Source organism: Coturnix japonica, chromosome 3 (genome assembly GCF_001577835.2).
Source record: "Coturnix japonica isolate 7356 chromosome 3, Coturnix japonica 2.1, whole genome shotgun sequence".
Classification (NCBI taxonomy): Eukaryota; Metazoa; Chordata; class Aves; order Galliformes; family Phasianidae; genus Coturnix; species Coturnix japonica.
In genome coordinates, this window is record NC_029518.1 from 83,922,894 (window position 1) to 83,940,282 (window position 17,389).

At 37.8% G+C, this 17,389-nt stretch overlaps 1 protein-coding gene across 3 annotated transcripts; it reads left to right on the forward strand.

Annotated features, from left to right (window-relative positions):
- The first annotated feature begins 58 nt into the window (after positions 1 to 58).
- ACP1 (acid phosphatase 1) lies at positions 59 to 16,332 on the forward strand. 3 transcript variants are annotated; one of them, XM_015859305.2, is made up of 6 exons: positions 59 to 163; positions 9,100 to 9,173; positions 9,284 to 9,397; positions 13,427 to 13,488; positions 15,096 to 15,201; positions 16,014 to 16,332. In XM_015859305.2, the coding sequence occupies exons 1-6, from the start codon at positions 121 to 123 to the stop codon at positions 16,089 to 16,091; spliced, it is 477 nt and encodes a 158-aa protein (XP_015714791.1). In that variant the 5' UTR covers positions 59 to 120; the 3' UTR covers positions 16,092 to 16,332. The 3 variants fall into 3 exon arrangements, with proteins under 3 accessions (XP_015714791.1, XP_015714793.1, XP_015714794.1); XM_015859307.2 differs by lacking the exon at positions 9,284 to 9,397 and adding an exon at positions 9,453 to 9,566; XM_015859308.2 differs by lacking the exons at positions 59 to 163; positions 9,284 to 9,397 and adding exons at positions 4,801 to 4,828; positions 9,453 to 9,566.
- Positions 16,333 to 17,389: the final 1,057 nt, after the last annotated feature.

Here is a 17,389-nt window from a genome sequence, read left to right on the forward strand (position 1 = left end):
ATTTTTTCGACTCAGCTGTGTTTTCTTAAAACAGGCAAAACCCGTGGTCGCCTATAGCCGTAAAGCCAGGCGGCGCGGCTGCGCATTAGGCCCGCGTCGCGCTATCGTGGCTGAGCGAAGATGGCGGCGGGGGAAGCAAAGTCCGTGCTCTTCGTGTGCCTGGGTGAGCAGCACCAGGGGCAGCAGGAGCCCGGTGGGGTGGCCCCGGGGAGCAGGCAGAGAGCGGGGTATGCCGTCCCTGTGCCGCCCGGCCGTGGCTCTGCAGCGGTCGCTGAACCTGGCTGGGAGCGGGTGCCATCCGCCCCTTGCCACGGGCACGCCGCTGCCTCTGTAGGTAGGGACCATCGGTAGGGAATAAGGGGTGAAACGCGGTGTCGGTAAGTGTGAAGTTGGTGTGGAAATTGAGCTGTGTGTGTGCTCAGTGCTGCGAGCAGATCGGGGAAGAAGAGCAGCCCGGGGTTGTGCGGTGCGGGCCTGACCGGCATCTGGAGAGATGCCTACATGGAGAACTGAAGGCAGCACGCTTTTAAAGTGAATAAATGCACGTGCTTTTAAGTTGTGGATTACACCTCATGAGAAGTTAGGAAAACGGAAGCGTTTTCACTTAGAAATCAGGATTAGAAAGAGTTTGGTTGGTTTCCAGGTTTCAATACCTGAAGGGAACTTACACCCAGGAGGGGAGTAAACTCTTCGAAAGGGCTGACAACAGCAGGACACGGGAAAATGGTTTTAAGTTACAAGAGGGAAGATTTAGGTTGGATGTTAGGGGGAAGTTCTTCACTAGGAGAGTGGTTAGGCCCTGGAACAGGCTGCCCAGGGAGGTTGTGGATGCCCCGTCCTTGGAGGTGTTCAAGGCCAGGTTGGACAGGGCCCTGGGCAACCTGATCTAGTAAAGGTGTATGTTTGGTGGCCCTGCCAGGCAGGGGGGTTGGAACTACATGATCCTTCCAACCCAGGTCATTCTGTGATTCTGTGGTTATTTCTGCTCCCCCACAGCCAGCCGATTGCTAACCTGACTGTATGGCTGTGCTCCGTTTGGTGTATTCTCAAAGCTTCTGCTCCCTGGTGGGGATGACAAGCTGTGTGCCTCACTGATCTCATGTGGTTTTAACCTTGTCTGTCTGCTGGTTGTTTTAGTCTGACATGGTGAGAGGTGATCCCTGTTAGTCCTTGGTGTTTTGACAGTCTTGCTACAAAACCACTGGTTGATAGGACGTTTTTCTCTTGTAATAGGAAGGCAATGGTGTTCATCATGTATCTGTGTATGAGTCTTTACATCCACGATGGTGATTTGCACTGTATCAAGTTCCTCCAGCTGAGGATTACTAGTGAAAGGTAGTTTAGGTGTGGATTGAACTGTGGTATTGAATTTGAAGAAAGGATCAACAAATCACAAAAGACTGATATTTCTGATGCTGATTTTTTTTAAAATACATATAAATATATTTGAAATTTCTTCTTCCATCTCCCAGCTTATTAAAAGAAAAAAAAACCTAATGGTATGTGACACATGATGTAAGAGCTACTAAACATGAAAAGCACTTCCTTTTTCTGGTCAAGTATATGTCTGAAGGTAATTTGTACCTTCTTCCACTGTTTGTTTGCTTAATATTTTTTAATTATTACTGAAAACTGATATATCTTAATATATTTTTTTCCCCTCCATCTTTTGATTGGAATAACCTGCTGTTGTTGCTGAAAAGAGTACTATGAAATAGATATCTGGGATTGCGTTTACCTGTACTGTTCTTTGCTTTTTAATGAAGCGTTTTAATTCAGGTGTTCTCCCACGTTCAGGGAGATCTGATCCCCAAAACATTGAGCCTTCATGAAGAAACACATTTTCCTTCTCCATTATTTTTAAAGAAGCCGATTGCTGAAGTATCTGTTTACCGTGTTGGTTGTTTTTTTTTCTTTGTGGTGATATAAGTAGTTATTCATTACATGCTAAAATATAATCTACTTAGTGTAGATAATTAGATGAATGATAAGAGTCTCTTATCACTAAGAAATAAGCCGAACACCCAGGAGTGTGTTGAATTACAGTATATGAAGAGACACCAGGAAATGTTATTTATTCATTTAAAGCAAGAAATGATTCAAATTGGAGTTGAACCAGAAATCACTTTTCTGTTTTTACACTTATGCAACTCACCTAATTAATGCTCGAGCTCTAGAAATGAACTCAGGATGATGCCTTGTTATGTAAGTAAGCCTCTTTCATGTCTTGCCTGCTGTAATGTAAAAAGCTGTATGGGCATCTTAAACCAGGAACTGACTTACTGATCTCCATGTGGGGAAGAACAGTTGCTGTGTAAACAGCTAAGCAAAGCAATTTTGGCAGTGTCCTCAAGAAGTTATGCTTGCTGTGAATCACTGAGTGTGAATGTTGCCATCAGAGATTGCATAAAATCTTTTCTAAAATGACAGTAAATTTATTGGCTATGAGAAAACTATGCTATAGTTGGAGAGATTTAAGCTTTCTGGTTCAGTTTTCACAACCCACAGTATTTGCTTTTAAATGTGGCCAAAAGGAAAGCAGTAGCTTTGGTAAGACATTGAAGTGTTCATCATAAACAGCTGCTGTAATGGGGGTTCTGACAATAACAGGGGCAAGCTGACAACAAGAACTAAAGATATTTTTGGAGAAAAAGAGAATGGGAAGTTTTAAGCTTGATGAGAAAGGCATAATGACCCTGTAGGTGATAACTGAGAATAATTAATCTTGCTACTGGTAAAGGTGTTTAAAATGTGGACGCTCAATTAGTTACCTGATGGCCTGATGACCACGAATCCTGGCAGGTGTTATCATTATTGAACTTGGTTAAACTGCCTAAACCATTTTTGTCTATGGGCTTTGAGACGTAACTCTCCTATAAACATCTTTTGGATATCCTAAGCTAAAATTGAGTTCTACTTAGACTGGTACAGCTGTATGCTGGTATTCAAATTCTGACAGGAATTCTACTGTGTTTTGATAGTGAGGGGAATATGTGGAAGTTAGCAGGCATGTAATGAGGCCATTAGTTAAAATGGAGACTACTGATAATGGCCAAAGTAGGAGACCTCTGCAAGTTATTACCTGAATGATGCCATTCACAGTGGCTGGAATTTTGAAAACTTGAGTTGAAAGAATGGAGAAAGGGCTCCCTCAAGATTTCATGGATGTCTGTCTACAGCAGCATTAGAAAGCCTTATCTGAGTATGGCAAGGTAAACGACTGTGCACCCTAGCAGTGAGCAGAAACTGATGTGGAAAGTAGAAGGAAGGAGCCCTGACTAAATGATGTGACAGTAACTGCCTTTGAGATGCCTACTGCATGGGAAAAGGACTTGATTTTAGGATGGGAAACTCTACTGTCTCCAATAAGTGAACTGGGGGATGGCTGCTGAATTCACTTATGAAGGCTTGCAGAAAAGGATGAGAGAGACTTGCTAATTACTTTCCCCCTTGGTCCTCTCATATCCCTAGTTAATTTTTCTAGTAGGCAGGGATTATCAAGTATTAGCATTTAGGATTGATGTCGCTAACTGCAACAGCATAGTTGCTCATAAAAAACAGATCTGAGTTACAGATGTATTTGTGAATTCTGAACCTCAATTGACTGCTCAGGTTAAGTGTTGGTTGCTTGGAGATGAAACCGCAACCGACACCATTATGATATTAGGAGCCTTGCTGAGAAACATCCTGGGGCTTGTGTGGTTAGAATGGGAGAAAAGCAGCAGATATTTGATCTCTCCACAGCGTCTGTGCGACTTCTCCAAACTGCACCTAAATTGCTCTCCTCTAAGATAGTGAATGTACAGCCATACCTCCTTCCTCTGAGAGCACAAGGAGGAGTTGCCTCGGTGATATCAGAATTAAGGGAAAAGGAAGTAATTGTACCAGTGTACACTGCCTACAGTTCACTGGTATGGCTGGTCCCTAAGTGTAATGGGAACTAGTGACTGGCCATTGATTAGTGCAGGTTGGATGCTAACACTGGCCCCTTAACTGCCATGGTACTTAGCATGGCCGAGCTGGTTGTAACCATACAGGAGCAAGCTCATCAGCCTCTAGCAACCATTGGTATGAAAGACATGTTTTTTTTGTTCCCCTTATGGGAAGCAGATAGAGAGCATCTTGCCTTCACCTGGGAAGGAAATTTACATCTCCTTCAGGGGTATTGCCATTTGTGAACCATTGCTCAGTATGCATTATCACAAAAACTTGCACAAATAACTCACAAAAGAGGGAAGATTGTATTGCCAGTCATTTTTAGAAGACCTTCTACGGTGTTAAAATCAGTTAGTTCAGAACTATCTCAGGCTCAGGCAGTCTGACAGGCACCAGGAGATAATACTATCAAGAGTCTGAAATTGTGGTTTAGCTATTTGCCTAAACCCAAGTCCATTCAGTTGGATAACAGAAGCATCTTTACTGCTACAGTGGTTCAAAAGCAGGGCCAGGATGAAGGGATCCAGTGGATTTTCTGTACTCCATGCTATCCCCAGCCATACACAGTGGTACTGTTGAATGTACCAGTGGCTTCTTGAAACTGGTTTTGAGGTCCCTTGAGCCTAGGTGGGCACAACAGGTGATCAACACAGTAACAAAGGTGAACAGCCTTTGTGGAGTTAATGGCTGCCTGTGACTTGTTGCGTTCTGCCTTAAGGCCCCATTCCTGCTTCTTGGGAAAGGAAAACAGGATACTGTGAAGTCATTCCACACAACCATGTGCCCTTCTAGAATGTTTAGTTATATGTTTCGTCATAACAGCAGTCCTAGAGATGCTCAGGAATGGATTAAAGGGGTCTGTGTTCCTGGCTGTTATACATGAAGACAAAGGGTCAGTCTACAGCTAGAGGCATTCTTTGTACCAAGTGGAGTTATCAAATGGCACCAGAATGTTCCAGAGAATGTCACTTGGCAGGCTCATGCACCGAGGAATTGGACTGAATGCACATCTGGAGAGCTTAATTTACAGGTTCAACAAGCATCAAAGGTGACTTTGCAAAACCAGTTAGCCTTAGACATGTTATTATTAAAGGAGCACGGGGTATGTGGAATGTTGAATGTAACAGACAGGGAATGTTGTATCACCATGTGCCACTGCTGCCATAGCGGAGGCCTGTCAGAAAATGAAGGAGATCACCACGCAGACAGGTGAGCTGTTCCAGGTCATTCAGCCAGAAGTCTGACTTGATGGACTTAGCCCCAGACTGTGGGTGGTGTTGCTGCTGAAATCTTTTGGACTCATGGGGAGAGAAAGATGTCTCATAAATACCAGTCTTACAATGCATGGATTTTTGGTTCTAATGGTGGGCCTTGCAGTCATTCCCAGAACACTGCACAGCTTAGTCAGACATAATCGTGAGCATTGCCGAGTAACTGATTGATAGAGATCTCCCATGAAAGCTGACTATGGTTCTTGACTGTTATTTCACCTTAATCCATCCTGAGGGGTTTTGCTGTTCTTAGTCACTCTCCTCTCCCCATAGATGGAACGTGACAGGGTAGCTGCATATTTACATATCCAATTGAATGTGAAGTGTCTTCAGGTAGACTTGAGCACAAAAAAAATGCTGGGAACTGTGAAATTCATACAGGAATTTGAATATCTAATGGCATAGAGTAGTTCAGTTTTAGATACTTGCTGATAAGTTAATGAATGATTCAAATTACAGTAGGAAGCAGTATTATAGTGACTTATGTGAACTGACCATGCAGGGAGTGTGTTTTTAAATGTGAGAGAGTGAAAGCTAGTAAAACTTTCTCCTTTGTTATTCCCTCTTCTGTTTCCAACAGAAGAGAGGAGCATCTGTTGTCATTTGGGAAGATAAAGGGTGTGAAAGAGTTAGAGATCTGAATAAGGAACAATGAAAATACAAAACAGATTGAAAGTGTGAGAGGATGACAAGATCAGCAATATGTAGAGATGAGCTGTGGACCTGAGCCTGAAAGGCAATCAAGTTGTCTTTCATGTTGAGATAACTGACACTTAGGTTTCTGTTCAGGAGTAAATCAAATATAAATGCATGGTTTGGATTAAGAACTCAGATACCCAACATTGGCTTTGATAACCATCAGTACAACTCTTCTTTCTAGACAGTGATTGAGAAAGCATGACTCTATAAAGTTGTTCAACAAAAGGTTCCGATACTGATTATGTAATTGTAGTTAGTTATCTAATTAATTAATTAGGACTAGTAATGTTATGTCAATTATTATTAATGAAGTATTGTTATAATGAAGCTTACCGTTCAGAGTTGTGTAGTATTGTTCACACAGAGAATAATGTACAAGAAGTGAATGATCTCAACAGTTGGTGTAGTGGAGACAGAATTCAAGTTTAGAAAGAAGACATAAAGGTAGTCTGTTTGAAGGAAGAGGTATAAGAGGGGCAAATTAGAAGTATAGATTGCAATCATAAACTTAATACTGATATATAAATCATATATTGTCAAAGGAAGTTATCTTAGGTTATTTTCAGAAGAGCTGTGTAAATATTTTAGAACTTTTTGTGTGTGTGTGTGAAATTTTTTCCTGGAATATATTCTTTGGTTTTATTTCTGAGAATTCAGGAATTCAGAATTCAAATTTATTGAATTTGAGTTGGCTTAACTGGGATGATTGTGTAAAGCTAAATTCATTTCATGAGGAAACCAGCAGCTTGGTTTGTTTAGTTTAGCGTAACTGTGCTTGACAAGGGTTCTTTATCTGTTGAAGAAAATGATGTTTTTTAAGCTACAGAGTGATGTTAACCAAGATCAGATGAGCATTGGCTTCCATGAAAAAATACTAAGTGGGAATTTCTGGCTACTTGCAGGAAATGAGTTTCTGGAGTATCCTTTAAGATAGACGATGCTTTTAAAAGAGAGCCTGATGTGTTTATAAGAAAAGTGATGCTGTATATGCCTGTGATATCAGAGAACTGAGCTCATTGGCTTTAAAGGTTCTTTACTGTCTTACGATGTATATTACCATGTTCTATTTATTTCCCATTAAAATGATACTGTTTAATTCATTCAATTAAAGAAGTCATAATAAAGAACTTACTATGTTCTTTAACAATTTTTGTAACAAATATGAATATCTTATGAATAAAAATCTTTTTCTTCTTTTATTTATTCTTCTAAGACCTAATTTTTACTTTCTTTGAGTAAACTTGTTTCAAGTAAAGGAAATCGAATGTTTTTCCCTGGGAAAAGATCTGCTGCCATCAAAATTCATTTTATGATTTAGCACAGTTGTTTTCCCAGTGGTTACCCAGTTGCTTTTGCCCATTGAGTGATTTGATCTCTGAAATTTGTACCTAAGTGGCTTGTTTCCCACTTGTTTTTTTCAGTAGTTGGCATGATTGACAGCAACTTATTAAATGCTCAGACCATAGCAGCTTCTTCCTCTTCAGTGGTGAAATATCCACCTTGATATTTTGCTAAGTACTTGATCTGTGAATGTCTTGCTGCCAGCAATGTACTTCTATTTGTGGGCATTTCATTATTGTTTGAAATTTGGAAAGAATTTTATTTGTAGCATGAATGGTGATCTTTATTATTTTTTTTTTTTTGTTTTTTAAATATGCGGAATTGACTTATACCATTTGTGGTATGTTATGCTTACCTACTCAAAAATCAGAAGTGAATAAAGTCATACATTCTGTTTGATGGAAAGTGGGGGTTTGTATGGTTTATTCTGCATGTAGATAACGTGCCAGCTATAAATGTCTCATTTCTCACACTAAAGGAGAATAGATACAGGATGAAAAGATGCTGACAGTTTGAATAACAGTTGAGTAGATTTATGTATTTGCTGTTGAGATATGGTTTTGTTGTTTTTTGGTGTTTTTTCCCATAGAGAATATGTTTTTATGTGCAGGACCAGAAGATCTACCTTAAGTGCTTGACCTAGTTATATACAGGTTTAGCTGTGGAGCAGAAATACTACAGACCTATTATTTCTAGTTTTTAATTGGGCACTATTTCATTGTCGTAATAGATCTTGCTGAAAATAAGGTCAGATCAAGTGGCGAGCGCAATCTGAGGCCGTTTGAAGGCAAAACTCATTATGTATTTATGCAGTGAACAACCTTGACTGTTGGCTGATGACAGCACTTCAGCTTTGCTGTCAGTTACTTTTCATTACTAATCCTCCATATTTTGGGCCAAAAAACCCACAAACATCTGAAGTAATTAATTTCTTGAGTGTTTGTAAACATGGGGATCTTATTAATGTTTGTAAATACCTGAAGTGTGGGACACAAAGAGACATGGCCAACCTCTTTTCAGTGGTCTGTGGGGACAGGACAAGGGGAAATGGCCATAAACTGGAGCATAGGAAGTTCCACACCAATATGCAAAGGAACTTCTTCACAGTGAGGGTGATGGAGCACTGAAATGGGCTGCCCAGGGGGCTGTGGAGTCCTCTTCTTTGGAGTCATTCAAGACCTACATGTACAGACTTATACAGGGGGCCTGCTTTGGCAGTGGGTTTGGACTCGATTTCTGGAGGTCCCTTCCAACCCCTACAGTTCTGTGATTCAGAGCCTATTGAGCTCTCCTTTGAGGCTGGGGATTGGGTGTGCTGTTTGAAGGTACTCGTGATAAGGGTTGAGTTTGACATAGAGTGACCTCCCTTCAGCAATCAGAAGTACTGATGCACGTTGTTCAGCCTTTTCTCTAAGTTTGTTCTGTAGTAATGGCATTTGTGTTTTGGAATGGTCCCGAAGTTTTCTGTCAATAGGTGGGTAATAATGTAAATACTTGAGGCAAATATTCAGAGTCAATAGCAAAGCATTAGTTGAAATTTACTAGCATGTAGGAAGATTATTTGCTGCCATTTAACATTTGTAATTTATCTTTTCTGATCAGAGAGACTTTGTATGGGAGGAGTTGCTTTCCTACTTACTTTAGCAAATTGTACCTTCTCATTTAATAATATGTATTTTGGGACAGAGATGGATATTGTTTTCAGTTCTGCAGAATCTTCTGGGTTGCAGTGAGCAATCCACATTCTATCCAAATAAATAAAAGTCTGAGCTGTGCTGACAAGTCTATGCAATTGTATTTTGTTCTTTTTTGAACTGAAATTGTTGTTAACTTTGATCTCCTGTTTCTATAGGAAACATATGCCGCTCTCCAATAGCTGAGGCAGTTTTTAGAAAACTTGTAACTGATGAAAAACTTGAAAATAAGGTAAGCTGTTTATTTCTTTCCTGCCTATGAAACAACAGTATTCTATCTAGTTAGTACAAACCTAAGAAGTGAGAAAGGAAACATAAAAACATAAATTTGTTTTTCTGTAGTGGAGGATAGACAGTGCAGCGACATCTGCCTATGAAATAGGAAACCCTCCTGACTATCGAGGACAGACTTGCATGAAGAAGCATGGCATTACCATGAATCATATTGCCAGGCAGGTACTGTACTTTAATTTTCTTTAAATATGTGTATGTATTTGTTTTGTTCTTACAGTGGATGACAGACAGTGCTGCTGTTTCAGACTGGAACGTGGGGCGCTCCCCAGATACAAGGGCTTTAAGCTGTCTAAGAAATCATGGCATTGAGACAGCACATAAAGCACGACAGGTAGAAGAGAGTGTATTTTCTTTCTTGTTCATCCCCATGTTTTGTTTAGCCCTACCGTTATATTCACAAAAGTAATTTGACTAGTGCATAGCTAAGCATCAAATAATAAGTGCTATATGCAGTTTTTCCAAAGGACTCTAAAAATGCCTAACTCTTCCAGTTGAGGTTAGTTAATTTATTAAGTTTGATTGGAAGTATAACTGGGAAGCACTGGAACACTTCTGTTAAAATTCCTCCCTTCAGGTGTTTAGTATTTGGGGCATTGTTCGAAACATTTGTTCAATAGTCTTTTTAAATGGATTTAATGTAGTAATCTGTGATGCTTTATTTTGCAAGGAGTTACATTTTTATTTAGCAGGTCCAAAAAGATGTAGAATATCTGTTTACCATTAATAAAAGATTCTATTATTGAATTAAAATCTGTAGAGTCCCAAATCGGGACTAAGGCACTCAGACCCAAAATTAATAAATAATACTGTTGGCGATATCTCCAGTGATAAACATACCCTTGAAACATTCTGAAGTCAGAGACAAGTTTCTTAGTGAAATACTCTACCTTACCAAAGCTCATCTCAGTTTTCACTTAGCAAAGACCAAAAAAGTGTATTTCCATTATGATTCTGGAGGGATCAGAAATAAACGTGGCTGCATGTATGTAAATCATTCAGGTGCTAAAATAAATGCGCATAACTTAGTTCAGTTAACTGCTCTCTGGACGTGGGATATTCCTTTAGGGCCTGACCTTTGGTTAGTTTGAGATTATGCGACTGGTTGTTTTCCTGATGAAAAGATCAAATAATTTTGTCATTGTCTTTTGTTTCTGATCCCTGAAGAATTTTACCAGACTTTGTAAGGTTTTGAAAATGAACAAAGTGAATACTGCACGTTCTTTAACTTTTTAAAAGTAAATTCCCTCAATTAGTCCATTGCTTTCTGCTGACCTTTCCTGATGCTAATCTCTATTACATAACAATGCAAACAGGAATGAGCACAGTCCAGCTCCAGATATTTAAGGCTTTACTATTAAAGAAATTACTAGGAAAAGTCTGTTGTTGTGATCTTCTGGTGGTTCTGCCTTTGCTATTTATTAGTGCTTACAAATAGCATTATTTATCATTATGCAAGCTAAATGGTACTCAGGCTAATCACTGTTTCAGTCACTGTAGCATAACTTGTTTGTTTTCTTAAAAGATGAGCCTTGGAAACTTGAGAATTGAATACTTAAGCAAAGCATCTGATCATTTGCCTTGAAGCAACTCTATATGCCCTTCTTTGGCAGAGAGAATGAAAGCACCTTACTGAAGATAATTGATAATACGTATATCTGGCTAATGAAAACATTTCTGAAGTAGGAGAGTCTAAAATGTTAAAATGCATAGGGAGAGGGAATTAAAAAGAATGAGACAATAAATTGAAAGAATAACAGGATGAAAACATAAAATCATCCAAGCACAAGCAACTTGATTTTATTTTGTTTTTAAGTGAAAGAAGTTCTTGAACTGCATGTCAAATGGTCTCTGCTGATACTGCAAACTACGTGGACCTGACATGGTCTCATAGTACATCCAGAGTGGGACTAAGCAGTATGACTTTGCAGAGCGATTGGGCTAGTACAAGCAGAAGTGTATTTGTTCTCTGGTGGGAACAAACTCAAGAATAGAGGTTCTGTATGATTTCGCAGCTTTAGAGCAGATTGAGAAAGATTTAATCAGGGAGCTGCAGAAATAGAAAGGAGGGATTTTTCTTCTGTTGTCTCATAAATACTGTCATAAGATGATGACCTCATTGAGTTATCTCCTTCATTCCTCTGGAAAACTCATAGCCTGTGGAAAGCAATTCCTGTGCATAATTATGATAATCAAGGATTTTATCTTCTTCTATACTAAACTCACATATGTGCTACAAGAATCAAAATTCAGAAGATTGAATGTTAATTCGGATGCATCCTACAATCATATACAGTGACTGTTCAAGTGAATTTTAAATGGAAGGGTAAATATATGCATTAAAATACATAGAAATATGTCCGGCTAAAAATGTTTGCTAATGTCTTACTTTTAGATAGCTTGCTGTAGGTTTATGCACCCATTGAAATTCTCTAAGCCTTCATGCACAGAACAGAAATGCATTAATCAGTTTAACTTCTGTTCATGCTGAGGCCAAAATTGATTTCAGTATGACTCATATTGAGCGTTTGTCTTAAATGTGAAATTGAGATTAGAGGAAAGTTGCATTAAACATTGTTTCACAACAGGATAAATTTGAGGACTGCTACATCTCTGGTTTAGATAGAGTAAAGGAGATTACTACCCTGCTGTAAGTGAAGGCAAATGCTTAACAGGAATCGTAATGATGATGTGTTTCCCTATTGATAGTCTTTAATAATGGTTGTATACTTTTTAATGTAAAATTCTTCTGTATAGCTGACTGCTTGAGCTCTTCATCACTCCTCAGAATGCACAGTAATTTTTATATCCTTTAGATTCTTCTCCTGAAATAGTAGTTTTCTTAGGCTGATATCTACTCAAGCACAATCTAACCAGTAATCCTGTGTTTAGGGGTGCATTTGGATTTGTGTTGATGCTGGTTCGTATGGTAATAACTGTCACTTTGTCAAAGCACAGAGAGGTCGTGGGAAGTGTAGCAGGTGTGGGGTTTTTTTGTTTCCACTTTGATTTTTAAGTTTTCCCTGTCTGCACAAAAAGGAAATCTATGCCTACTTATTTTCACAGGGACCAGTGTTGGCTCTGTGGAGCAAGCAGAAGAAGCTTGTAGAGGATCTGGTAGAGTTGCCAGGAAAACAGAGCTATTTCCACTGTAAAAATATTTTTGTAGGTCAAAGGCACTGCATGAATACAGCAAATATTTTTACAGTGAAAATAAACAAGTCTGCATTAGTTTTCATCATTAACTCTTTATTTTCAAAAGCTTCCCCCTCTTGCATCCCCCCACCCCATGTGAAACGTTTCCTTTATGATCGTAATCTAGTGATAATTCCTGTAGGTTTTTTGTTACTTCCTGTGTTTTTTTTCTGCTGTATGTTTTTTGGAGGTTAGAACTCTGGTTTCCAGGGCGATGCACCTGTTCTCTTACTCCCTTTTCTAGGACATCATTCCTAAAGACACCTGTTAGACAAAACAGAAGAAACCTTTCAAATTTAATCATAGAATCCCTTAAGTTGGAAGGGACCTTAAAGATCATCTAGTTCCACCAATTTGATCTTTCATAAATAATGTGAACTCACTATAAATTTTTGATTTATTCTTTCTGATTATCAAAGAATCATAGAATGGCTTAGGTTGGAAAGGACCTCATGGATCATGAATCTCCAAGCCGCCCCAACCTCAAGCAGTTTAATAACAGACCAGGTTGCCCAGGGCCCCATCTAACCTGACCTTGAACACCTCTAGGGATGGGGCATCCACAGCTTCTCTGGGCAGTCTGTGCCACCTCCTCATCGCTCCCAATGAAGAACTTCCCCTGATACCCAACCTAAATCTTCACTCCTGCAACTTAACAATTTCCCCTTGTCCTGCCATTATCTACACTTTCAAAGAGTTTCATTATGGAAGTATTAATAATAAAAAAAGCTAACTTTTACATGGGAACTTTGTAGAAGTGGATAAATAATTATGGCAAAGTATATTTAAAATCCCCTAAATAGTTGTAAGAGTTGATGAAGATAAGCAGTTTTTTTTTTCTTTCCACCTGTTTTTTTTTTTTTTAAAGAAATTAGAACTAGAAAACATGAAAACAATCCCCTCGCTTCACTTATTTTTTTTTTCTTCTTTTTCCCTCTTTTTTTTTTCCTTTGTAATCAAGCAATGATTGTTGGCTAAAGTACATGTTTTTAATTCTAGGTTACTAAAGATGATTTCCAGACCTTTGATTATATACTTTGTATGGATGAAAGCAATCTAAGGTAATGGATGAAAAAATTCTGAACAAATTAATAAAGATTGCACTAGTGCTAGCTTGTGAGTCACTTTGAAGACAGAAGTCACATTTTATTGCTGAGCTTGTCTTGGTATTTTTGTTTGTGCGTGCATATGTGTAAATGATAGAAGGATTTTGCACTTCTTATATGTTTAATGAGTTAGAATTCCGTGTTTTATTTGTATACTATGTGCTACTCTGAATTAAAGGAAGCTTTGTATGTGTTATACAGGTGTGACTGATGCCTGTATAGTTATAAATAAGGAAATACTGCCTTAAGATCAAACTGTTTTTCTGATCATGTGGGATCTGAAATATTCATTGAAAACTTTGAAAGAATTAAATGTGTTGCTTCCCACACCTCTTTTTTAGAAACAGAAATTATTTTAGTCATTAGCTGGGGAAAGTTTGTTGTTTGCTTCTGCTTCCCGTGTTTTTAATTGTGTGTCTATGAGATGGTTTGAGCTTAAGAAAGACTTGTTGAAATAACCGCGTAGTATGATAGTATGGATATCTTTAGAAAAATCTCTGAATATTATGTAGATATGATCGAGGGTTAGCTTTAAGAACTCAGAAATGCCAGAATGTTTTTAAAGACAGTAACATGTAGCATAACACGTTTTTATTTATTTACTGTTATTATTAACATATAACTACTTTCAGACCAGCACCTCTTATCTGAAGCAACTATCATTTGTTGAATGTGCCTTCAAATCTGTGCCTTCAAAGGCCCTACTTAACAACTATTTGAAAGAATACTCTGCTACTTATGACCAATTGCAAACCACTATGAGCTTTTTACGCATTGGACAAGTTAAATTCTGATTTGGTATGGGAAGATCTAATATTATAAAATACGGAATATGTTCCATTGTGTAACGAGCATTTAATCTGAAGGTAGTGAAAGGTGCATTTTGACTGCATTTGGGATAATAGAGGCCACCTGCAAGTTGACAAGGAAAATACTGTTTCAGAACCAGTGTGCTTTACCAGAGGGAGGTGAGGTAGAAGATGATTGCTAAAATATTGCAATATGTCAAAATCAAGGCAGATCTTAAGAATCTACTATTCTCTGTAACTGAATGCAGAAGCACCTCACATGAGTTAGAGGCATAATTGAGAGATCTTGTAACATGCCCATTTAAACACTGTTTTGTAGCTCATGAGCACATAATTCTGAATAAAAAAGTAGGTAGTCATTCTTTATGTTTAATCCAAGTTAAAGATGGACATTGAAAATAGTGAATGATCTGGGGATGAAGGTAAACTCACTATCGCAAAGTTCTGTTAAGCCTTAAGTCAAGTGTCTGTTCTGGTTTTTTTACTAGTCAGCAGTAAGTTTACGTATGCCATTGATATTCAATTGAAAAACAAAGCAGGTAACAACAAACAAGAGAAGGAGCAGCACAGAGTCCACCGAATTGACTGAGTTCAGAAACTTACTGTTTTTCTGTGTTCTCTAGAAACTATCATGAGCATCTAATACTGATGTTAAAAAATTCTGAAGAGAAATTGATGTGAGTTTGCTTTGTTCTGTTGTTGTTTGTTGGTATTTTTTTAATCTTCTTATTTTTCTTTTTTCTTTTTCTTAAGAGATCTGAAAAGGAAAAGCAACCAGGTTAAAGACTGCAAGGCCAAAATTGAACTGCTTGGGTCATATGATCCACAGAAACAACTTATTATTGAAGATCCATACTATGTAAGAAATTATTTTGTTAACTTGATTAAAAGCTGTGTATATGTAGTATATAATCTTGCCAGATTCCACAGTAATGATATAACTTATGAGATGTATATATGTATATCCTATGTCTGTCTGATGATATATAATATAAACTATTGGAATGTGAAATGAAAACAAGTCTTTATTCATTCTATCTATTATTGTTTAAGTAATCTGAGTTGATAATACACCTATATTTCGGCTGTTCAGTGAAGCCCTCTGTAGTCAGTTTCCATGCAAAAAGAATGTAGTAGCAAAAATAGAGACAAAGACAAGGAAATGGCCAAAGATAAAAAAATCAGCTAAGAGCAACCAGTTAAATTAAGATTCTTCAGTTTAGGAAAGAGAAGTGGATGAGGATGTCGTGGGGTTCTATAAGATGTTAATATCATGGGGAAGTATCAGGAATTGCTATACATTACATAAGAAATAGAGAGCATCAAATAGATTATAGGGGTGGATTCAAAACAGAATATTTGTTTCCACACAGTGCTTTGTTAAACAGTGAAACAACATGACAAAATAGTGTGGAAAACTCCCCCCCTTGTAAACTGAATGAAGAAAACCAACACCAAATAACAAAACTAATGATGAATCAAAGTTCACCCAGGACTGCTGAGTACAAAATCTGCTACTTCAGATTGGGGAGGAAATGTGCTAAAACTGTCACCATGTCTTTGTACTATTTTTGTTGTTTTATTTGCTGTTATTGACAGTAGAAAATACATTTGCAAAATGAGCCATTATTACTATTCTTACCTTCTTTTTCCTCTTTTTTTTTTTTCTAGGGGAGTGAAAAGGACTTTGAAACTGTTTACGAGCAGTGTGTTAGATGCTGTAAAGCGTTTTTGGAGAAGCCTCATTAATGTTTAATAATTCTGTTTCTAATAGCAAATAATTAGCTTCTCCTGAAATATGTAAGCTTTCCTTGATTGATGTATTTAAATTGTAAAATTGTGCTTCCTTAGAAGATTCAGAACTTTTTCAGTTTTTTAATGTAGTTTTTGTCATCTCATTGGAAAAACAGATGTTGTAGATCAACCATTTTCTCACGTATCAATGTAATAATAAAATACTTGTTGAGAATAAATTTAATCTGTAAACTCTCATAGTGCTTTCTCAGAAGCACTTAAAAAAAAAGTCTTGCTTCTTTATGCGCTATACAGAGTTAACTGAAGTTGTCTCATTGTGCTGTTAGTTGAAGCCAACCTGCCAAGGCTGTTTGTGAAATAACAGTTCACGAGTTTTAATGCAGGCTTGTCATCCCAGTATCATTAGACAACTTTCAGAATGAAACTTTTTCATACTGAGTCTGGTGAACTAAGGAATCTGCCTTCCTAACAGTGCCTTCCTGGCATTGTTCTTAGCCCTGTTTCAGAGTTCAAGAAAGCAGAACCTGTTATCAGGTTTCTGTGAAAATTGTTTGTTATTTAGGTTTAAATCTTCATTTAGCAAAGAGGAAAACATTTTGTGCTGACAGATTTTTATACTAACTAAAATGAAGTCAGTTCAGAGGTAGTCATCGATGATGGTCACTAAGACTTCTCTGGTTCATCTTCCTTTGGTCTTGGTGCCAATTTGTAGCACACTGATATACATACAAGTAATATAGCACTTGCTTTCACATTAGAACAGTTTAAAAGTCTAAATGTGAAGTGTATATTTTATATCTAGAAGTAAAATATTCAAATACACGCTGTAATCATAGTTCCTATATGAGCGGCAGATGATATTTTTATATTTACTTAGGAGAATGGATAGCATGTCAAAAATGTTCTTTAAGAATATAGTTCAGTTCGAAGACAGTCTACATGTAATATAATTTTAAGCTATATGAAGGTCAGTAAGTAAGAAGTTTTGCTCTTGCACAAAAAGAAATAGAATGTATTATGAAAATCTGTTTTGATTTGTCTGAACATCACCCTCAGTTTCTGCCTTAGGCAGAAAGGTGACTGTGAAATGTAATTAGATCGATAATGTAACTGATACCATCTTTTCTTATTCTGAATAATAGTAATGTTGATATGAACAAGGAATACCACATGATCTGTAAAATTTATTTCTTATTTACCTGTGTTGCATTTATTCTTCTATTTGTCTCCCAAACCAATAGGAGCAGCCTCTTTATGTCATCTGCTTTCCTTCTGGGAGAGAGATGCACTTG

Bases quoted from the DNA above. Each gene is read 5' to 3' on its own strand.
- ACP1 (XM_015859305.2), top strand. From the start codon at position 121: ATGGCGGCGGGGGAAGCAAAGTCCGTGCTCTTCGTGTGCCTGG. The intron at 164-9,099 runs GTGAGCAGCACC...CTGTTTCTATAG, and splicing joins CGTGCTCTTCGTGTGCCTGG to GAAACATATGCCGCTCTCCA. The intron at 9,174-9,283 runs GTAAGCTGTTTA...GTTTTTCTGTAG, and splicing joins ATGAAAAACTTGAAAATAAG to TGGAGGATAGACAGTGCAGC.